At 38.1% G+C, this 24,891-nt stretch overlaps 1 protein-coding gene across 2 annotated transcripts in view; it reads right to left on the reverse strand.

The window, feature by feature from the left end:
• Nucleotides 1-24,891, reverse strand: part of OLA1 (Obg like ATPase 1) — a 599,482-nt gene that overhangs the window by 17,964 nt on the left and 556,627 nt on the right. For both annotated transcript variants that reach the window (XM_053698455.1, XM_053698454.1), the window contains exons 8-10: nucleotides 6,601-6,741; nucleotides 5,806-5,902; nucleotides 3,026-3,148 (exon numbers count right to left, since the gene is read on the reverse strand). In XM_053698455.1, the coding sequence (XP_053554430.1) occupies nucleotides 3,026-3,148; nucleotides 5,806-5,902; nucleotides 6,601-6,741 (361 nt within the window). The remainder of the gene's footprint in view (nucleotides 1-3,025; nucleotides 3,149-5,805; nucleotides 5,903-6,600; nucleotides 6,742-24,891) is intronic.

The raw sequence follows: 24,891 nt of genomic DNA on the forward strand, positions 1-24,891 counted from the left end.
TCTGAACTGATTTATAGACAGGAAGATCTTGCTCCTTTGCAAGCTGCTTGATAGTTCCGGTCTGGTCAAACTGATTAATTTCAGCTTCCTTGGCTTGCATATCTTTGCTGCAACGCAAGCGGACAGCTCCACCTACTGGCTATTTTAATCAATGCACTGCTTCTCAATGCTTTTCAATAGCAGTCACATGACTGAAAAAAAAGGTTGTTATTCTGAAACAGTGCAAATTGAACCATTGTAAACCGAGGGCCACCTGTATACATACATATTTATATATGTATATATATCTCTATGTTAAAGCAGTTTGACTGCCGTTTTTTTGACACCTGAGATCTCATATCTTTAAACCTTTATAACTTGTGTGCAATATTTTTTTTATTAGATGGTGTTATTATTATGAGTGTAAGTGTACTTTGTAATGTATTTTTGATGTGTATTGTGACACTTTTTGTTTCGCAAAAGTTAACCAGAGCTCTGAGGACACGGTAATCATTCTAGTATAAACTGCGATTGTTCTCAAGCAATCACATTTACTTTCAACTCTTAATACGAGCCATAAGCCAGAAAAGCACAAAAACACACACCATAAACCCCATATCAAACATTTGCGCTCCACTCATAATCTGGCCATGTGCCATTTGAGAGCGCTTGTGGTAGCCAGTATTGTATCAGAGATTACTTTGTTTTTATTATAAAAGCCACTCCTCACTCTGAGTAAGAGTAGTGTTTGAAAGCTGGTACACAGGGCACACACAGGATTTTTTTACAAGAAGCTTTTGTACTAAAAAATTTTTTTTTTTAAAACTGTCTATTAAAATGCACTAATCCATATTTGAATTTTGACCATTATGTCACCTATAAAGAATGTTACAGGATTCCAAAATTGGTGCCTAAATGAAAACTTTCTGGGGTTGGGGGTGTTAAAAAAAACAAACAAGAAACACTAAATGCAGGTTTACTATATGAAATATGGTTAAGATACTGTGCAGGTTTTTTCTTAGCAACTAATCAGTACCTGCCCTCTAGTGTTCATAAAGTAGATCTATTATGAAAACATTTAACATTTTTGCTTTGTAATATAAAGCTGACTGTGCCTGATATTGTTTAATGTACTAAACAATATTATACCCCCAGATAAAAAAATATATATATTTTGCTTCTCCTCGCAAACCATGAATTTAAGGGTAGCGAGAGCTGCAATGCATTACTCAGCAAAAGAAAAAAATAATAATAAGGAAGTGACATATGCAATACAATACAAATTGATTTAATAAATTAGCACACAGCATAGGTTGGTTGTTCAAAACAAGTATCTATTCATATAGAAAGGTAATCTTAACATAGCTTTATGCATTTGTTAGGAAAAATATTTAGTTATCGAAGGAGTAGACCTCATACCTTTTCAATTATTATATGGTAATAAATACCATATTTCTGTTCCTACCCTCTCTCATATTATATAATATATATATTAGGCCAGTAGACAAGATGTCAAAATTACCAGAGTACCTTTTTTTTGGGACTAACAATATTTTAAAGACAAGCTTTTGTGGGATTTACTCCCTTTCTCAAGTCTGAAGCAATACCTACGTCTGTGTGTGTGTATATATATATATATATATATATATATATATATATATATATGTATGTTTGGTCTGAGGAAGGGGTCTGTGGATATATACACCTATGTGTGTGTGTATATATGTATATGTATATATATATGTGAGTGTGTTTGATCTGAGGAAGGGGTCTGTGGATCCCAAAACGTCACTATGATATAACAAAAATAAATCCAAAGAGAGCACTTGCCATGTTAGAAATAATGTTTAATCCATATTGTTAACCTTTTTGAGGAGTGACCCCGTCATCAGACAAGTGAAAAAGTTTTTTCACTTGTCTGATGACGGGGTCACTCCTCGAAAACGTTAACTATATGGATTAAACATTATTTGTAACACGGCAAGTGCTCTCTTTGGATTTATTTATTTGATACTATGTAGGATGCACCCTGGCTCTAAGCGGATAGTGACTGCTGGACTTTTGCATTATAATATATATATATATATTTATATTTGGTCTGAGAAAGGGGTCTGTGGATCCCGAAACGTCACTATGATATAACAAAATAAATCTATTTTTTTCCCCAGAAATCCAATGAGTGCAGTCTATATGTTTTACTATTGAAATTTAATCCTGACTAAGCACCCTGGTCGTTGACTACCTGGCAGTGAGAGTGCAGATACTTGTAGGATTTACACACACACACACACACACACATATTATATATATATATATATATATATATATATATATATATATATATATATATATATATATATATATATATATATATATATATATATATATATATATATATATATATATATATGATATAACACTGTAAGCCAAAATGGCAGTAAAGCAAATTAAATAAAAATATTGACTTATTTTAGAAATAAATATAAATATATTTTAAAAACAACAATTAAAATCATATACATGCATTTAAAATCTCAAAAATGGTGTGGTCAGCTATTTGTATATTTTTGAATGTATGACAGAGTACACATGTTTTTGCATGCAATTTTTTTTTAAATGAATAAATCAATTGTATATTAGAATGTTTATAATGATTATGTTTATAATGCAATACAATATACCTAAATATCAAGCTTAATACAATGACTGTTTAAAACATTGTAAGCTTTGTAAAGGTCAGTATCTTTATTTCTAAGATATATTATAAAACAGATGTAACAATATAAAACATTAATATAGCAAATGTACTCTATAGACTGAATAATAAGGCTAAACATGTTTAAAGGTAACAATGGTGTCATATGTCTAGAACGTGTCAAAAATGTGTGTGTTAAAGATGTCAATTTCCATTTCCCCTCTTGGGAGATGGCAGAGAAACTACAGCCGATATCTTAGCACATGAAAGATGACAAAAATGTATCCTGTTACATGAGAGTGCTCTCTGTGGGGAGGAGTTGTCCTGCGACATGAAGCAGAGAGAACTCACCTTCGCAGCTAATTCGGATCCTTCTTCTTTGAAATCATCAAATTTCATTACCTCTGCCATAATAAAACCCTTCTCGAAATCTGTGTGAATCTTTCCTGCAGCCTGAGGAGCCTTTGTTCCTTTCTGTCAAAATGAAGAGCAGAAGAAAATGAATTGTTCAGGAAGATGGATTATAGGAGTGCAGTCCTGTCTGCTGATGTGAGTCTGCACCTCTCTCAAACTATTTCATATCACTCTGATGTCTTTACTGACTGTTAATTCTCAGGCACTGGGTGGTGTTTAAAAATAAGTGTCTGTATAATAACCACACAACACCGCCGGGACAGAAGGCTACAATGCCCTATGTATTTCTTCTGTACCTACATCCACATTATGCAGGGAATCATTTCTTACTTTGCTGCAATTTCTTTCTAGTCCAGACCTAATGTGTGTGTATATATATATATATATATATATATATATATATATATATATATATATATATACACACATATACATATACATACATACACACACACACACACACACACATATATATATATATATATATATATACACACATACTGTATATATATATATATATATATATATATATATATATATATATATATATATATATATATATATATTTAAATATAAATATTTTATATGGAAATTAAACAATAACAGTTTCTAAGAAATAATATATAAAGTATCATTTTGTCTAACACTGAAGAACTGTAGTACAGTAAGTTACTGTATGTAAAAGTTTAGGGAAAGAAACAATATATATATATATATATATATATATATATATATATATATATATTATTTTCTGTAGCTCAAATGAGCAGCTAAATACAAATAACAGCATACTGATAGGATGTGGATTCTGAACATAAAAGAAGAAGAAAAAAAAAACACCTACATACAAAATTGCAGAAAAATAATTCAAATTTATCCAGCTGAAGAAAATTGTGTTGCCTAATAACTGCCTGGTGTGACAATGGTAGAATATATAACTTCTATTCACACTGCATGCATGCAGAGTACTTTGAGAAATAACAGTGACCTAAAGAATGCTTAATAATGCATGTAAAAGTGCTCACCAACCTGACATAGTAAAACATAGTTTTTACAATATAAGATATATTGGAGTAATATGGCAACTCACTGATGCTTACCTGACTAAATATCTGTGCACATTAGATTTGAGCTACTTGTAATCAGTCTTGAAATAAACCAGCTTTCATTTTTCTTTGCAAATGATTAAATTATCATTCTTAGTAAAGCGGCAAAGATCTTTTATTGTAGCCAACTTACTGAGAACCAAAGCAAAACAGTGAAAACTTCACTAGTTTATAATATGGTCACTTACTGAACAAACTCAACATGTCAAATTAGCACCATGGGAAATTGAAAAGTTAATAAAGAAAATGAAACCAAGCTTAACATTTTTATTTTTTATTTTTTTTAGCATAAACAGTCATTAGGATATACAGAAAAAACATATGTAGGAACATGTATGCATATTAAGTCATCATGTACTAACACACATCCATTGTATATCCAACGCATGTTACCAGGTGTTACTTCATAACGCAAAATAAATCTTTTTTTTTTTTATATGGGGCTTATCTCCAATGTAAAACAGCAGCAATGATTTGGGCCTTAATTATGCATAACAACATTTTCAAGATTTTAGCATTTTGCTGCAAATGTACTATTGACATGCATGCTGCACACAAACCAAAATAAAATAACCGCAGCTCAAAATTCTTATACATTGCGTTTTTCTTCAATATAATTTATTTTTATGTAAATCATGCAAGAGTGCCATTTTATAGAAGTATATATGCAGGTTATACACTCACTAATTGTATATAGTGTTTTTATTTTTAAGCATCACTTTTAACACTGGCATATCATAGGTGTAAAAGTTGCCAGCACCAAAGGATTTAAGCTGTGGAAATTGTATTTCTTTGATCAAAATCAAAGAAACGCTGAAGTCTTTGTACGTTCTTGTAATAATTACATATTTTGTAATACATAATTTGTAGCTGCGTACGCTTCAATGTATGTGCGAATAATAGAAGCTATCACAGAGGGGATTTCCATTTAAAAGCAAGCCATTTCACTTCTCATTGTCCTTTGGGAACAAATTAGTCAGCCGCTATGGGCGCAATCAGTGAATATCAATATTTTAAACCCATATCATCAAGGTTTTTATTAGTGTCTGGATAGAATGTATAGCATTATCAGAACAAAGTCTACCACTTAAATTATAAACCTCTTAAAGAGATGAATTATTACTCTCTGGCTATACCTTTTTCAGGCCAGCTGTGTATCTGTAAAAAAGTGTAATGATGTTATATTGCTTTTTATAGCTGAAAATACAACCTGAGAAGAAGGCTAAAAAATAACTGCAACCCAAACAAAGTTATTGAATACAGAATAAAGAGCAACATCAATTTCCCTGCAGAAGAGTCCGGTCACACAGATTAACCAAGTACAATGCTTGTTTCTTATCTCTGGCCGCAGGAGGAGGGTAACCAGATCCTACAGGATGAAGAAATTCAGACTATGTAATAGGCAGAATCAATTGTTACCTGCCTCAATCAATGCAGCGCCACTTTCACTCTTCAGCAGCTCTCAAATAATTAAAGTTAAAGTCCGGGATAAAAAAGCTCATCTGTAATGACTAGCTATCCTCCACTATGACAAACTTCAAAGTCGCTGATATCAATCTGAATTCAATAGTGTGGAACTGGTTGAAACTGATGAATAAGTAGGAACCTTACCCTGATGGTCCAAGCCCGCACTTCATCGGGTCCCGCAGTGAAGAAGTATTCTAGCAGAAGTGCTGCGTATCCAGTTTTAATAATCTTGGATAAGACACTGAAACAAGAAAGCAACTAATCAGTTTATAGCACGAGAGGGATGGGCTAGGGTTTCAAAAGCCAGTTTCTTCTTTACTGGGAATAAAATATCTGTTGTGATCAAACAGGGTTTTTTTTTTTTTAGGTTTTCAGCACATTTATAATAAAAAGGGGTGGAGGGAACAGAATAATCAACAGTGGGATGTTAACCTTATCAGCACTAGATAAAATGAAAATTTGCATAAATGGGTTAAATTAGTTAAGCCATTCTTTTAATCAATTTGGTCTTGACCAGTTATGGATCAGTGTTCCAAAAATTAACAATATTAAAGTACAGTCTAAAATGCTAAAATATATATTTTCTTCCATACAGCCTCACATTCTAATATATGATGAAAGATTTGGCTGCCTGTTTCACAACTGCCCCCACCCGAAAAATACACACACACACACACACATACATACACACACACACACACATACACATACTTGCACCTATGCTATAATTAAAAACACTGTGCCGAGATGACAGATGACAGTTAAAAACTTAATTTAAAATAAATCTTTTCAACTCTGTCTCATGATAAAGAAAGGAGAAGATTCCCCTCTTTATAATGGTAATTACTCTGTCATTTATTATTCTATCAGTGCAAGCAATTAAATTACAGCAAGGAAATAGTTGATAATAAAGTGTAGGGAAAATGAATGCTAATTAACCTTTGTGTCACTTTCTCTTCCAGATACTTCTGCTTCTCTTCATCACTCATGTCTTGTAGCTTGAGTTCCAAGGCCCCACTAAAAGGAATGACCAAGGCACCTGGGTCATGCTTGTCCACCCACTCTTTAATTTTTATCAACCTGCAGACAAAAAAGGGCACAACATTATCTTGTAGTGCATGCATGACTGTGCCACATTCATTATTATCAAGTAGCACATACATATTCATAAGAATTGCACGGTTTTATGATGCCATCTTTTTGTGTATAGCTTTCCAAGGTCAAGGCATTAACAGGCAGTGATTGCTTCAGGTGTACTCCATTAATATTTCTCTCCTATTAGCATTCACTCTGGACATTTTATCAGAGTAGAACATTATTAATGGCCAGGTTACAGGGAAAAAAGTATGGAAGAACTTTGTAATATTACATTAGGAAGAAGTGACTCTCAATGAAGCAGAACACAGGTGGGGTAAAGGTAACATCATCTGAGAGTCTACTGTAAGGCTGACCTATACAAAGTGAAGGGTTACAGATAAAATAATAGATTCTGCAAACCATTCGTTATTGCTCAGAAGCATTATATTTATTTAATGCAGTACTGTAGGATACAGACAAGTGCGTTAAAGTGGCACTGTCCAACCTAAGGTTCAGAGACCATAAATGACCCTTCGGCCTGCTCATAACTTATCCACCTCTCTCGATTTGCGACTCACAAAGTGTTTTTCTTCGTAAACTGCTCATCCCTTCTATGTTAAGGTAATGCAATGTATACATTTATGGATTTATGTCAGCGGGTTTTTTTTTTACAGTCCCTTGAGAAACAATAAGTGTAAATACCTTTAAATACATTTTTAGGAATGGTTGCATTGACAGTGTTAATCAAGTGAATGTTATAAGCCAAGCCCCCCGCCCCCCAAGAATACTAAAGGCGTTTTAAACAAAAGACAATGCAAAGAAAAGTATTCGATTTTCATCAAGGGTTATAAAATAAAATAATTTCCGTAGTACAATAAGCTTTATTTTTAACATTTTGAAGAGCTCTTTTTTTCTGCATATCTGTGTGCTGTGTTGCTGACATCTTGTATAAATGCAATGGTCAGGTCTCCATAGTTTCTGTAATTCTGTACATGTACGTGCGTATATAAATGTAATGGCAGAAATTATTTAGCAAAGCTTACAAAATGTTATGGTACTTTCTATAATTGTAAGAATTCCAATGAGCTGGATCATAACAGGACCATAGGAATACAAGGTGTATAAACGATATCACTAGCTAATATGAAAGGCACTAAAATAGTTTCACCATAAAGATACTTATTTTGCCATGTAATTAATGCAGACTCAAAAATAGACATATTTGTCCATTCCTTCATCTACTGATCAACATAATCTTAATTTGTAACACAAATCTAATTCTACAACATGGTGTCTGTATACATACTTTTTCTTTTTTTACCCTGGCACCAAAGCTAATGTTTTTGGGAAACAATATTTTTGCAAATTGCCTTACAGTCTTTAAACCTTTGTCTGCCAGAAATTGAAGTATTAGAGGGCTATCTGGCAGTCAAGGGCATGAATTAGTGTTTCTTTGGAAAAATAAACTAATTATAATGTGCTTTAGGTGAAGATGTAAAAATTTGTGTTCAAGGTGTGCAACAGAAGATTTCTATGCAATATGAGCAAATACATTGTGTTAATAAATTACATCTAAAGAATTATGCAAATCTTGACACGCCTGTAATGTTTATTGCTTACATTTTGAAATGATCATATATAGTAAAAATCCAATAAAACCAGAGCCCTGAGACTAAAAAATAGGGTACCATCTAAATACAATTAGTTATTTTCTTTACTGAGAGAATTATGTAAAATGCTGGGTTGCTTCCAGTTTTTAGACAGCAGACAGAGCTAAACAGCTTTCGTTCAATGACTAGTATTTTATCACAAGCCCAGCTACTGGAGGTTAATGAAATAATATATAACTTGTGCTTAGTAAAAGCTCAGACAGATATCTGCTAAAGAAAACAGACATTTGCATAAATTACTCAATACTAAATTTCCCCTTCTTATTAATCATTTGCAAAGACAATTGTAGAACAACGTTTAAAAGCTGCAGCTAATGTAACTTTTTACCCACTACACATAAATTAACTGGTATGAGCAAAAGAACTCTTACGATATTATTGATGCTTCCAAAACTGTAAGAACACTGAATTGATGAACTGAAGCAACAAAAGTGCAAAAAAGAAAATTCTCATGTGTTAGAACATTCTAGTATTAAACTAATGCTTGCAAATAACGGTTTAACCCTCGCAGAACTGTTAAACACATATTTAAAGGAACAGTTTAGTCAAAATTACATTTTCATGATTCAGATAGGGTATGCAATTTTAAACAGCTTTCCAATTTACTTTTATCATCAAATTTGTTCTCTTGGTATTCATTGACAGTTTTTCACAGCTATACACGACTCATGTGTGCTATACAGACATATACATTGCTATACATTGTGCTCACTGCCGTGGCGTTATTTATGAGTCAGCACTGTTTGGCTAAAATTCATGTCTGTCAAAAGAACTGAGATAAGGGGGCTGTCTGCAGAGGCTTAAATACAAGGTAATCACAGAGGTAAAAAGTATATTAATAAAGCAGTGTTGGTTATGCAAAACTGGGGAATAGGTAATAAAGGGATGATCTATCTTTTAAAACAACAACAATTCTGGAGTATACTGTCCTTTTAAAGTGAGCACCAGTGCAGCAATGCACTAATGGGCTCTAGCTGAGCCAATGACAAAAAAACAAAATTTATGCTTACCTGATAAATTTCTTTCTTTACGGATATGGTGAGTCCACGTCGTCATCAATTACTAGTGGGAATATCTCTCCTGTCCAGCAGGAGGCGGCAAAAGAGCACTTCAGCAAAGCTGTTAAATATCACTCAACTTCCCATAATCCTCAGTAATTCGACCAAAGGGAAATGGAAAAAGGAATAACACAAAAGGTGTAGAGGTGCCTGAGGTTTAGTCAAAAATAACTGTCTTAAATATAAGAGTGGGTTCATGGACTCACCATATCTGGAAAACAGAATTTATGCTATGCTTACCTGATAAATTACTTTCTCCAACGGTGTGTCCGGTCAACGGCGTCATCCTTACTTGTGGGAATATCTCTTCCCCAACAGGAAATGGCAAAGAGTCCCAGCAAAGCTGCCCATATAGTCCCTCCTAGGCTCCGCCCACCCCAGTCATTCGACCGACGGACAGGAGGAAAAATATAGGAGAAACCATATGGTACCGTGGTGACTGTAGTTAGAGAAAATAATTCATCAGACCTGATTAAAAAACCAGGGCGGGCCGTGGACCGGACACACCGTTGGAGAAAGTAATTTATCAGGTAAGCATAAATTCTGTTTTCTCCAACATTGGTGTGTCCGGTCCACGGCGTCATCCTTACTTGTGGGAACCAATACCAAAGCTTTAGGAAACGGATGAAGGGAGGGAGCAAATCAGGTTACCTAAACGGAAGGCACCACGGCTTGCAAAACCTTTCTCCCAAAAATAGCCTCCGAAGAAGCAAAAGTATCAAATTTGTAAAATTTGGCAAAAGTGTGCAGTGAAGACCAAGTCGCTGCCTTACATATCTGATCAACAGAAGCCTCGTTCTTGAAGGCCCATGTGGAAGCCACAGCCCTAGTGGAGTGAGCTGTGATTCTTTCAGGAGGCTGCCGTCCGGCAGTCTCGTAAGCCAATCGGATGATGCTTTTAAGCCAAAAGGAAAGAGGTAGAAGTCGCTTTTTGACCTCTCCTTTTACCAGAATAGACGACAAACAGAGAAGATGTTTGTCTGAAATCTTTTGTAGCTTCTAAATAGAATTTTAGAGCACGGACTACGTCCAAATTGCGTAACAAACGTTCCTTCTTTGAAACTGGATTCGGACACAAAGAAGGTACAACTATCTCCTGGTTAATATTTTTGTTAGAAACAACCTTTGGAAGAAAACCAGGCTTAGTACGCAAAACCACCTTATCTGCATGGAACACCAGATAGGGCGGAGAACACTGTAGAGCAGATAACTCTGAAACTCTTCTAGCAGAAGAAATAGCAACCAAAAACAAAACTTTCCAAGATAACAACTTAATATCTATGGAATGTAGAGGTTCAAACGGAACCCCTTGAAGAACTGAAAGAACTAGATTTAAACTCCAGGGAGGAGTCAAAGGTCTGTAAACAGGCTTGATCCTAACCAGAGCCTGAAATGCTTGAACATCTGGCATAGCTACCAGTCGTTTGTGAAGTAAGACAGATAAAGCAGAAATCTGTTCCTTTAGAGAACTCGCAGATAATCCTTTATCCAAACCTTCTTGCATAAAGGAAAGAATCTTAGGAATTTTTATCTTATTCCAAGGGAATCCCTTGGATTCACACCAGCAGATATATCTTTTCCATATTTTATGGTAAATCTTTCTAGTTACCGGTTTTCTGGCCTGAACCAGAGTATCAATCACAGAATCTGAAAACCCACGCTTTGATAGAATCAAGCGTTCAATCTCCAAGCCGTCAGCTGGAGGGAGACCAAATTTGGATGTTCGAATGGACCCTGAACAAGAAGGTCCTGTCTCAAAGGTAGCTTCCATGGTGGAACCGATGAGATATTCACCAGGTCTGCATACCAAGTCCTGCGTGGCCACGCAGGAGCTATCAAGATCACCGAGGCCCTCTCCTGTTTGATCCTGGCTACCAGCCTGGGAATGAGAGGAAACGGTGGAAACACATAAGCTAGGTTGAAGGTCCAAGGCGCTACTAGTGTATCCACTAGAGTCGCCTTGGGATCCCTGGATCTGGACCCGTAGCAAGGAACCTTGAAGTTCTGACGAGACGCCATCAGATCCATGTCTGGAATGCCCCATAATTGAGTCAACTGGGCAAAAATCTCCGGGTGGAGTTCCCACTCCCCCGGATGGAATGTCTGACGACTCAGATAATCCGCTTCCCAGTTTTCCACACCTGGGATGTGGATCGCAGATAGATGGCAGGAGTGATTCTCCGCCCATTGTATTATTTTGGTTACTTCTTTCATCGCCAGGGAACTCCTTGTTCCCCCCTGATGATTGATATATGCAACAGTCGTCATGTTGTCTGATTGGAATCTTATGAATCTGGCCTTTGCAAGCTGAGGCCAAGCCCTGAGAGCATAGAATATCGCTCTTAGTTCCAGAATGTTTATCGGGAGAAGAGACTCTTCCCGAGACCATAGTCCCTGAGCTTTCAGGGATTCCCAGACCGCACCCCAGCCCACTAGACTGGCGTCGGTCGTGACAATGACCCACTCTGGTCTGCGGAAGCTCATTCCCTGGGATAGGTGGTCCAGGGATATCCACCAACGGAGTGAATCTCTGGTCTTCTGATCTACTTGAATCACTGGAGACAAGTCTGTATAGTCCCCATTCCACTGTTTCAGCATGCACAGTTGTAATGGTCTTAGATGAATTCGCGCAAAAGGAACTATGTCCATTGCTGCAACCATCAACCCTACTACTTCCATGCACTGAGCTATGGAAGGATGTGGAACAGAATGAAGAACTTGACAAGCGCTTAGAAGTTTTGACTTTCTGACATCTGTCAGAAAGATCCTCATTTCTAAGGAATCTATTATTGTTCCCAGGAAGGGAACTCTTGTTGACGGAGACAGAGAACTTTTTTCTATGTTCACCTTCCATCCGTGAGATCTGAGAAAGGCCAGAACGATGTCTGTATGAGCCTTTGCTTTTGAAAGGGACGACGCTTGTATTAGAATGTCGTCCAAGTATGGTACTACTGCAATGCCCCTCGGTCTTAGAACCGCTAGAAGGGACCCGAGTACCTTTGTGAAAATCCTTGGAGCAGTGGCTAATCCGAATGGGAGGGCCACAAACTGGTAATGTTTGTCCAGAAAGGCGAACCTTAGGAACTGATGATGTTCTTTGTGGATAGGAATATGTAGGTACGCATCCTTTAGATCCACGGTAGTCATAAATTGACCTTCCTGGATAGTGGGTAGAATCGTTCGAATGGTTTCCATTTTGAACGATGGTACCCTGAGAAATTTGTTTAGGATCTTTAAATCCAGAATTGGTCTGAAGGTTCCCTCTTTTTTGGGAACTACGAACAGATTTGAGTAAAATCCCATTCCTTGTTCCGTCATTGGAACTGGGTGTATCACTCCCATCTTTAACAGGTCTTCTACACAATGTGAGAACGCCTGTCTCTTTATTTGGTTTGAGGATAAGTGAGACATGTGGAACCTTCCCCTTGGGGGTAGTTCCTTGAATTCCAGAAGATAACCCTGAGAAACTATTTCTAGCGTCCAGGGATCCTGAACATCTCTTGCCCAAGCCTGAGCAAAGAGAGAGAGTCTGCCCCCCACTAGATCCGGTTCCGGATCGGGGGCTACTCCTTCATGCTGTTTTGTTAGCGGTAGCAGGCTTCTTGGTCTGCTTACCCTTGTTCCAGCCTTGCATCGGTTTCCAGGCTGGTTTGGACTGTGAGGCATTACCCTCTTGCTTAGAGGATGCAGAATTAGAGGCCGGTCCGTTCCTGAAATTACGAAAGGAACGAAAATTAGACTTATTCTTGGCCTTGAAAGGCCTATCTTGTGGGAGGGCGTGACCCTTTCCCCCAGTGATGTCTGAGATAATCTCTTTCAATTCTGGTCCAAATAAAGTTTTACCCTTGAAGGGGATGTTAAGCAATTTTGTCTTGGATGATACATCCGCTGACCAAGACTTTAGCCAAAGCGCTCTGCGCGCCACAATTGCAAACCCTGAATTTTTCGCCGCTAATCTAGCTAATTGCAAAGCGGCATCTAAAATAAAAGAGTTAGCCAACTTAAGTGCGTGAACTCTGTCCATAACCTCCTCATATGGAGTCTCTCTACTGAGCGACTTTTCTAGTTCCTCGAACCAGAACCACGCTGCTGTAGTGACAGGAACAATGCACGAAATGGGTTGTAGAAGGTAACCTTGCTGTACAAAAATCTTTTTAAGCAAACCTTCCAATTTTTTATCCATAGGATCTTTGAAAGCACAACTATCCTCGATAGGAATAGTAGTGCGCTTGTTTAGAGTAGAAACTGCCCCCTCGACCTTAGGGACTGTCTGCCATAAGTCCTTTCTGGGGTCGACCATAGGAAATAATTTCTTAAATATAGGAGGGGGAACAAAAGGTATGCCGGGCTTCTCCCACTCCTTATTCACTATGTCCGCCACCCGCTTGGGTATAGGAAAAGCGTCGGGGTGCACTGGAACCTCTAGGAACTTGGTCATTCCAGAAAAATTATGCAAGATGGACAAGTTGTCACAATCATCCAGAGTAGATAACACCTCCTTAAGCAGTGCACGGAGATGTTCTAATTTAAATTTAAATGTCACAACATCAGGTTCAGCCTGTTGAGAAATTTTTCCTGAATCTGAAATTTCCCCATCTGACAAAACCTCCCTCATGGCCCCTTCAGATTGGTGTGAGGGTATGACAGAACAATTATCATCAGCGCCCTCCTGCTCTTCAGTGTTTAAAACAGAGCAATCGCGCTTTCTCTGATATGCAGGCATTTTGGATAAAATATTTGCTATGGAGTTATCCATTACAGCCGTCAATTGTTGCATGGTAATAAGCATTGGCGCGCTAGAAGTACTAGGGGCCTCCTGCGTGGGCAAAACTGGCGTAGACACAGAAGGAGATGATGTAGAACCACGTCTACTCCCTTCATCTGAGGAATCATCTTGGGCAATTTCATTATTTGTGGCAATACTGTCCTTACTTTGTTTGGACGCTATGGCACAATTATCACACAATTTTGAAGGGGGAGACACATTGGCTTTCATACATATAGAACATAGCTTATCTGAAGACACAGACATGTTAAACAGGCTTAAACTTGTCAACAAAGCACAAAAACCGTTTTAAAACAAAACCGTTACTGTCTCTTTAAATTTTAAACAGAGCACACTTTATTACTGAATATGTGAAAAAATATGAAGGAATTGTTCAAAATTTACCAAAATTTCACCACAGTGTCTTAAAGCATTAAAAGTATTGCACACCAATTTTCAGAGCTTTAACCCTTAAAATAAGATTTAACCCCTATACAGTCCCAGCTACAGCCTTTGCTGTGACTTTACCAAGCCCAGAGGGGAATACGATACCAAATGACGCCTTCTAGGAACTTTTCCAACTACTTTCAGGTCCTCACACATGCATCTGCATGTCTTGCTCTCAAAAACAACTGCGCAGTAATGGTGCGAAAATGAGGCTCAGCCTACAACTGGGAAGGCCCTTCCTGACTGGAAAAGGTGTCTAACATAGTGCCTGACGTTAAAAAACGTTCCCCAAGTTTATAAGTGTGAATTATCAGCATAAACATGTATAAAATGTCCGAATAAAGCAATCGATTTAGCCCATAAAAGTGTCTACCAGTTTTATAGCCCATATTAAGCCCTTTATTCTGTTTGAGACTAAGAAAATGGCTTACCAGTCCCCATGAGGGGAAATGACAGCCTTCCAGCATTACACAGTCTTGTTAGAAATATGGCTAGTCATACCTTAAGCAGAAAAGTCTGCTAACTGTTTCCCCCAACTGAAGTTACTTCATCTCAACAGTCCTATGTGGAAACAGCAATCGATTTTAGTTACTGTCTGCTAAAATCATCTTCCTCTCACAAACAGAAATCTTCATCTTTTTCTGTTTCAGAGTAAATAGTACATACCAGCACTATTTTAAAATAACAAACTCTTGATAGTAGAATAAAAAAACTACAACTAAACACCACATACTCTTAACCATCTCCGTGGAGATGTTGCCTGTGCAACGGCAAAGAGAATGACTGGGGTGGGCGGAGCCTAGGAGGGACTATATGGCCAGCTTTGCTGGGACTCTTTGCCATTTCCTGTTGGGGAAGAGATATTCCCACAAGCAAGGATGACGCCGTGGACCGGACACACCAATGTTGGAGAAATAAATTTATCAGGTAAGCATAAATTTTGTTTTCTTTCCTAAGATATGGTGAGTCCACAACGTCATCAATTACTAGTGGGAACCAATACCCAAGCTAGAGGACACAGATGACTAGGGAGGGGAAAAGACAGGTGGACCTAAACAGAAGGCACCACCGCTTGAAGAACCTTCCTCCCAAAAGAGGCCTCAGCTGAGGCAAAAGTATCAAATTTATAAAATTTTGAAAAAGTGTGCAGAGAGGACCAAGTTGCAGCCTTGCAAATCTGTTCCACAGAAGCTTAATTTTTGAAAGCCCAAGAAGACGAGACAGCCCTAGTGGAATGAGCTGTAACTCTCTCCGGAGGCTACTGTCCAGCAGTCTCATAAGCAAAATGAATCATACTTCTCAACCAAAAGGAAAGAGAAGTAGCAGTAGCCTTCTGACCCTTACGATATTTTCCGAGAAACAAACAAAAAAGGGCAGAAGACTGGCAAAAATCCTTAGAAGCCTTTAAATAAAATTTTAAAGCTTGCACTACATCAAAGTTGTGCAACAGATGCTCCTTATGAGGAGGAGGATTGGGACAGAGAGAAGGAACAACGATTTCCTGATTAATATTCCTAACCGAAACCACTTTAGGAAGAAAACCCAACCTAGTACATAGGACCACCTTATCTGCATGAAAGATAAGGTAAGGAGAATCATACTGCAAAGCTGAGAGTTCCGAAACTCTCCTTGCAGAAGAAATAGCAACAAGAAACAAAACCCAAGATAACAATTTAATATCTATGGAATGCATTGGCTCAAACGGAGCCTGCTGCAAAACCTTAAGAACAAGGTTAAGACTCCAAGGAGGAGTAACCGACTTAAATACAGGCTTGATTCTGACCAAGGCCTGACAAAAAGATTGAACATCTGGCACAACCGCCAAACTCTTATGCAACAGAATAGATAAAAGCAGAAATCTGACCTTTCAGAGTACTGACTGACAAACCCTTCTCCAGACCTTCCTGGAGAAAAGACAAAATTCTAGGAATCCTAACCCTACTCCAAAAGTAGCCCTTAGATTCACACCAATAAAGGTATTTACGCCCTAACTTATGGTAAATTTTCAGAGTAACAGGCTTACGACTCAATGAACGACTCAGAAAAATCACGCTTAGACAAAAACTAAGTGTTCAATCTCCAAGCAGTCAGTTTCAGAGAAATGAGATTTGGATAGAAGAAAGGACCCTGAGTTAGAAGATCCTTCCTCAGAGGCAACCTCCAAGGAGGCAGGGATGACATGTTCACTAAGTCTACATACCAGATCCTGCGCGGCCAATCCAAAGCTATTAGAATTACCGACACTCTCTCCTGTTTGATACGAGCAATGCCTGGTGAAAGAGCAAAGGGAGGAAAAAGATAAAATAGACCGAACCCCCAAGGCACCGCCAGAGCATTTATCAGAGTTGCCTGCGGATCTCTTCACCTTGAACTGTACCTTGGAAGCTTGGCGTTCTGCCAAGACGCCATCAGATCCAACTCCAGCAGCCCCCATTTGAGGGTTAACCTGGAGAACACCTCCGGATGGAGAGCCCACTCCCCGGGATGAAATATCTGTCTGCTCAGAAAATCAGCTTCCCAATTGTCTACTCCTGGAATGTGGATTGGAGATATACAACAATCATGAACTTCCGCCCACTGAATAATCAGAGCCACCTCCCTCATAACTAAGGAACTCAGAGTTCCTCCCTGGAGGTTGATGTTAAGCCACAGAGGTGATATTGTCCGATTGAAATCTGATAAATCGGGCTAAAGCCAACTGAGGCCAAGTTATCAGAGAATTGTAAATCGCTCTCAATTCCAAGATGTTTATGGGGAGAGCAGACTCCTCCCGAGACCATAATCCCTGCACCTTTAACAAGTCCCAGACTGCTTCCCAGCCTAGCAGGCTGGCATCTGTGGTCACGATCACCCAAGAAGGTCTCCAGAAGAATGTGCCCTGAGACAGATGTTCCTGAGAAAACCACCATGGAAGAGAGTCTTTTGTTAACACGTCTAGATCTATCCTCTGGGACAGATCCAAATGGTTTCCGTTCCATTGTCTGAGCATGCATAATTGAAGAGCTCTCAAATGGAATCGAGCAAAGGGAATGATGTCCATGGAAGCGACCATAAACCCAATTACTTCCATACATTGGGTTACAGATGGCCGAACAGTAGACTGAAGAGAGAGGCAAGCAGAAATAATTTTGGATTTCCTGACCTCCGTCAGAAAAATCTTCATAGATAAGGAATCTATTAGTCCCTAAGAACACCACCCTTGTAGCTGAAACAAGGGAACTCTTTCCCAGATTCACTTTTCATCCGTGGGAACGTCGAAAAGACAACAAGATCTCTGTATGGGAGCTTGCTTGTTGAAAAGATGGCACGTGAACCAGAATGTTGTCTAAGTAAGGTGCCACTGAAATTCCCCGAGACCTGATCACTGCCAAGAGAGCCCCCAGAACCTTTGACAAAATTCTGAGAGCTGTGGCAAGGCCAAACGGAAGAGCCACAAACTGAAAGTGTTTGTCTAGAAAAGCGAATCTCAGAAATTTGTAATGATCCCTGTGAATAGGAACATGAAGATAAGCGTCCTTCAGGTCTATGGTCGTCATGAACTGATCTTCATTAACCAAAGGAAAAATGGAACGAATGGTCTCCATTTTTAAGGACGGCACCCTAAGAAACTTGTTGAGACACTTTTGGTATAAAATAGGACGAAAAGTTCCCTATTTCTTGGGATCTACAAACAGATTTGAATAGAATCCTAGACCCTGTTCCTTTACTGGAACAATCACTCCCAGATAGAAAAGATCCTGAATGCAGTTCAAGAATGCCTCTCCTTTTACCTGATTTACAGACAACCTTGAGAGGTGAAACCTGCCCCTGGGAGGGAGAACATTGAATTCTATCTTGTAACCCTGAGAAACAATGCCCACAGCCCAAAGATCTGGGACATCTCGTAACCACTCCCGATAAAACAGGGAAAGTCTGCCCCCCACTTGATCCGAATCCGGACCGACCCATCATGCTGACTTAGACTCAGCTGAGGGTTTCTTAGAATCTTCTTGTCTTGCGGTAGAAAAGATCCTCTTCCACCCGTAATATCAGATATTATTTCTGCCAGTCTTATCCTTGTAGGGAAGCGCCAAAAGCTTAGACTTGGAGGAAACATCAGCTGACCAAGACTTAAGCCACAAAGCCCTACGAGCCAAGACAGAATAACCAGACAGCTTGGCCCCCAATTTAATAACTTGCATGTTAGCATCAGAAATTAAAGAATAGGCTAGCTTAAGAGCCTTAATCCTATCCTGAACTTCCTCCATCGAAGTTTCCTCGAAAATAGATTCAGATAAAGCATCACACCAATAAGATGCTGCACTAGTCACTGTGGCAATACAAACTGCAGGTTGCCATTAAAGACCCTGATGCACATACATCATCTTCAAATATATCTCCAGCTTCTTATCCATTGGATCCTTAAAAGAACAACTATTCTCTATAGGGATCGTAGTTCTCTTAGCCAGAGAAGAAATAGCCTCTTCTACTTTAGACACCGTACGCCAATAATCCTTAAAGGGACAGTATACACTCATTTTCATATAACTGCATGTAATAGACACTACTATAACGAATAAGATGCACAGATACTGATGTAAAAATCCAGTATAAAACTGTTTAAAAACTTACTTAGAAGCTCTCAGTTTAGCTCCGTTGAAAAGGTAGCTGGAAAGCCCACTGCAAGTGGGAAATAAGACACTCCCCCTTCTTTTCCATATGAAAAGACCTGAATATGATATTAATTGGTAAAGTACCAGTGTTCCAAAATGCCTGATATGCCTTATAGGTCTTTTCATGTAACAGATAATCCCTTTCATTGTTAATCACAGTCCAATAATAGATCAATGTTCCTTATATAGGTAAAAATGGTTCTAAATATGTAACCCCTGTTTAATGTTTTTCAATGCACTGTTTAAAGGATATACGACTCTCCCAGGTTATCTTTTTTATGAGACATATGTCGTTAATGTTGTTTTTGTTTTTTATGTTTGTTCATTGTTTTTATATTGTTGACTGTTGCCTTCCAATAGAATACTATTTAAGGTACAGTTCATTTGATGAATATAGTGACAAGATCATGGTCAATGTCCTACATAACCCCACAACAGACACACATCTACAACTGACTTATAAAGATGAGACCCCATCTATGATGCATAAATAACAGAGTTATGGGAAAGTCTTTACAATTCCTTACACTGAATGTTAAAGGGTTTAATGATCCTCATAAACGATGTATGGCCTTTAAGGACATTAACCACAAACTCATTGATATTCTGTTTCTACAAGAAACTCACTTTATATAAGGGAAGGAACCTTCCTTTTTCGCTACAACATATCCTACACACCATCATAGTAGCCATAGCTCTAAAAAAGTGTGCAGGGTTAGCATAATGATACACAAATCCACTCCTTTTCAGACACAACGGATAGATAATGAGGGGAGATATCTCGTGATCACCAGACTCCTATTAGGAAGACCAGTAACACTGGTGAATATATATGCCCCTAACACACTACAAGCTTCTTTTTTCCGTAAAGTCACTAATTCTATCTTATCCTTCGAAAAAGGCCCATTAATTATAGGAGGAGACTTAAATGTTCCCCTTAACCCTACTCTGGATAATTCTATTAGTCACTCACACATTTCTAAAAAAAAGCTGTTAAATCTATACATGATGATATGGTATTATTGGGAGTACATGATGCATGGCAACAGCTTGTTCCTGCAGTTAGAGATTACAATTATTTTTCAGCACCTAACCAGGCGCACACCCGTATAGACTACATTTTAGTAGATCACGTCACAATGTTCCTCTTATCAGACGCTAGGATTCTTCCAATCGTCTGGTCAGATCATTAGGCAGTACTTTGCAAAATATCCTGGGCACTCACTCCACTGAGACCATTCCAATGGCGACTTGACGAAACTTTACTAAAAAACTATTTTTTAACAGACCAGATAGACCGTCTCTTGAAGGAGTTTTTCAAGATTAACGACACTCCAGAAATAAATCCATTAATTTTGTGGGAGACACACAAATGTTTTATACTTGGAGAGCTGATCAAACGAAAATACACACAAACCAAAGAGAATAGTCTATAATGATCTGATGGCCCAACTGGCCTACTGGGATAGAAAACACAAATTATTCCCAAAAGACACACTAACCAAAACGAATCTAGACCAAGTAACTGATAAGCTGAGAGACCTTCTCCACAGTGAAGCCCAAGCCCAGGCTTTTAAACGGCAGCAAAAATATTTTATAGAGGGTAATAAACCAGGTAGGCTACTGGCAAGAGCTTTAAAAGTTAAACAAACAGCTAATTACATCCCACAAATACTAAACTTACCTAACAAAGTAATAGCAGATTCTATCGGGATTGTAGCAAGTTTTCGTAGCTTCTATGCTAAGTTGTATAACCTTTCCCCTAACAGAAACGAAGCTGACCACATACTTAATTGTGAATCATATCTACAAGACGTAACTCTTCCTACTTTATCACAGAAACATACTGACCAACTTGAACAACCATTTACGGCCAAATAAATTGAAACAGCTATAGACACATTAAAATCGGGTAAAAGTCCCGGCCCTGGCGGCTTTACTGGTAGTTATTATAAGAAATTCAAACACATTTTAATCCCCCACCTCCTTGCCATCTTTAATTACATAGATCAGGGCAACACTATGCCCTCCTCAATGCTGGAAGCCACTGTGACAGTGATCCCTAAACCAAATAAGGATCTGACCATTATATCCAACTACAGGCCTATATCTCTTCTAAATATAGATTTAAAAATTTACTCTAAGGTTTTAGCCAATAGGTTAAATAACTTTCTCCCTCTACTTATACACCCGGACCAAGTGGGTTTTGTGCCGCAGAGAGAGGCGAAGGATAATACGGTGAAGGTTCTTCATCTTCTCCAATATGCTAAATGACATAATCTTCCTTTTGTTTTACTTTCAACTGACGCAGAAAAGCCTTTGACAGATTAGACTGGACTTTCCTTAAAACTGACTTTGAGAAAATTTGGCCTACCGGACAGCTTTATACATCGAATCTTTGCACTATATTCATCCCCCACAGCTAGAATAAAAGCAAACAGAATCCTATCTACCCCTTTTCAACTTTCAAATAGAATCCGACAGGGCTGTCCTCTGTCACCCCTTTTATTTGTGTTATCTATGGAGGTTTTAGCGACAGTGCTTCGGCGAGACCCTGACGTGCAGGGACTTAAACTAAATGACGCATCACAAGCTAGCTCTCTATGCGGACAACATATTACTTACACTGACTTCCCCAGATCATCTCTCTCCGCGGCACAGACAGTGCTCACGGAATATGGAAAGGTATCTAATTACTCTATCAATTTAAACAAATCTGAAATTCTCCCACTTAATCTTCCGGAAGGAGAGATACTACACCTACAACAACAGACTCCATATTCATTCCAGAAAGGGTCCTTAAAATATTTAGGGATACACATATCCGCTTGCCCTCATCAATTAGTAGAACTCAATTACAACTCCCTATTGCACACCCTAACTAGAGAGACCTCCGATTGGTTAAATAAACATATCTCATGGATAGGACAAATTGGCATAGTTAAGATGACCCTACTCCACAAGTTTCTTTATGTGTTCCAGACCCTCCCCACCCCACTCCCAGATCCATATATACCTAAACTACAAAATATGATTAATGCATATATCTGGAAAAGGAAACTGCCTTGGATAGCTAGAGCTACACTATACCTCTCAAAACAGAATGGCGGCTTGGGGGTTCCAGATATGGCTAAATACAGGGCCTCTGTATTTCTATGTAGAATCCTAGGACTGGTGCACCTATACAGTAGAGGACCATAGATTGTGGGGAAACCTTGAACACACCAACACAGGGGCCCCTCAGTTGAGCGCATTGTGCTGGCAACCACCATCGAATCACCCAAACGCTATCAAAGACTATCCAATGATCAAAGAAACAGAGATAAGGAATGGCTTAATACGAAAATACCTCTCTCATCATTTATTTAATACGAAAATACCCTTTTCAATCCTCAACCCCCTCACCGCTGCTCAAACCCGGACTTCCTGATAGGATTTCCACTGACACCTGCAACACCGTCTAACCTTCAAAACCTACTACCACTTTATACCGTAATTAAAGGAGACAAACTACTCCCCAAACACCACTTTACATCCTGAGACATTCCTCAGTTTTCACAATGGCTTAGGTATTTGCAACTGAAACATTTCTATGACACCCATGAACATAAAGACCTGATCACTAGGGACCATACACCATTTGAAAAACTATGCAGTTTAGATTCCCCACCACCACATGCTATATCAACTCTTTACTCATTACACCACTCACAATCATGCAAACCACCACGATTGCCTCATGGCATAAAGAATTACCATACACACTTGATGAAGAATTGATCACCATATTTCATAAAACAAGTAGAGCTGCCCATTTGGCTTCACTCCAGGAAACCAATTATAAGTTTTTACTTAGATGGTACCTCACACCACAGTGCTTGAAATATATTTTTCCACAAGCCTCTGATAGATGCTGGCGTAAATGTACAGAGAAAGGAACACCATATCACTTATGGTGGATGTGTCCAAAAGTGGAGAGGTTTTGGCAACACATACACAACACTATACAGGAAATATTGGGGTTTGAATTTAATTTAGATCCTCTGATTTACCTGTTTCACGCCATACCCAAACTACCCTCTAGACAACATGCTGCCCTTTTACAAATAGCTATCTGTAGTGCCAAACAAATAGTACCAAGACTATTGAAGTCAGAATCTACCCCGACCCTAAATATGTGGGTCACTCAGATGAACACTAATCTGAAACTAGAAAGATATTTTTATTATACAATTAGACTTCTATGCTGAAATGTTGTTTTATTGGGAAACATACTATCTAGCAAAGGTTGACAAAAAGGAAAAGCATCAAAGTAAATAGTTAGACCAAAATTCAACCACCCACCCTGACGATAAGAGCAGATAGGTTGGAGGACCTTGTAGTTGACTATGTTGGGCCTCTATATTGAGAAACTTATATGGGGATGTGTACACATGAATAATGTATATATTTCAATTCCTGTGAATGATGTATACCTAAAGTATTCGTCTGTTGCACTTATTATTTGATTGAGCCAAGACAGGCTCCTAATCTCTAAAAATTGACTGATTATGGCCTTCGATCTCATGCACCGATTCCATAGATGAAACCACAGACTGAGTGAAAGCTCTGGAAATGACCATGAACCAAGTTTTATCATTGTAAAGCTGTAGATAAGATTTGTACCTGTACTATGTGAAAGCAATTTTAGACACACTGGAGGCACAATTGTTTGCTGAGAATTTCTGCCATATTGTTAATTGTTATATTTCAATAAAAATAATATTGAAGAAAAAAAAAAGTGGCCCATTGTCATGCGATCACTGTGACAGTCATGCACAGTGATCACATGTCAAAATTATTAATCCAGTGTTTGTTCTGTCCCAGTGAACATTTAAAGTTATGTGCCAAATGTATTTTAATAAAATGTATTTATCATTTAATTTAAATTAAGTGTTTTTTACTCCTAAATTTTATTTTATGCCCTTGCCAAAAAAAGGGTTAAAGGGAGAGTAAACCCCAAAAATATAATCATAATACCCTGTCTACAAAATATCTATATCTGTGTAGCAGTTTTGAATTGGGTGACTTATAATTTAACAGTATAAGAATAGCAAATTTTAGTGTTAAATCAATAAACTCATATTTCTAGTATTTAGCCTATATTTGGGACAACATAATGAATCTATTTGGCGGAATTTTTACATTTTTCCGCATTTTTCCGTATAGAATTCTTATTAATTGTTTTTTTATGTACCCATATAAGGAATCACTAGAAAGTGCGGTGTATAATATGTATGGGTGCACAACTAGAGAGTGGACAATTAATGTGAAACCAATAGTGAGCAAAAATGCCAAAATTGCTTGTGGAATTTAAGCATGGAAACTGGGAAAAACCATGGTCATTAAGGGGTTAAAGATGTGTTTAAAGAGATATGAAAACCACATTTTTTAAAAAGGTTTACAATTTCCTTGTATTACCAAATTTGCTTCGTTCCCATGGTATTCTTTGTTGAAGAGATACCAAGTTAGGTGTCTGGAATAATATAGGTCAGGAAATAGTGCTGCTAGCTAGTGCTCTT

This window comes from Bombina bombina, chromosome 1, assembly GCF_027579735.1.
Source record: "Bombina bombina isolate aBomBom1 chromosome 1, aBomBom1.pri, whole genome shotgun sequence".
NCBI lineage: Eukaryota > Metazoa > Chordata > Amphibia > Anura > Bombinatoridae > Bombina > Bombina bombina.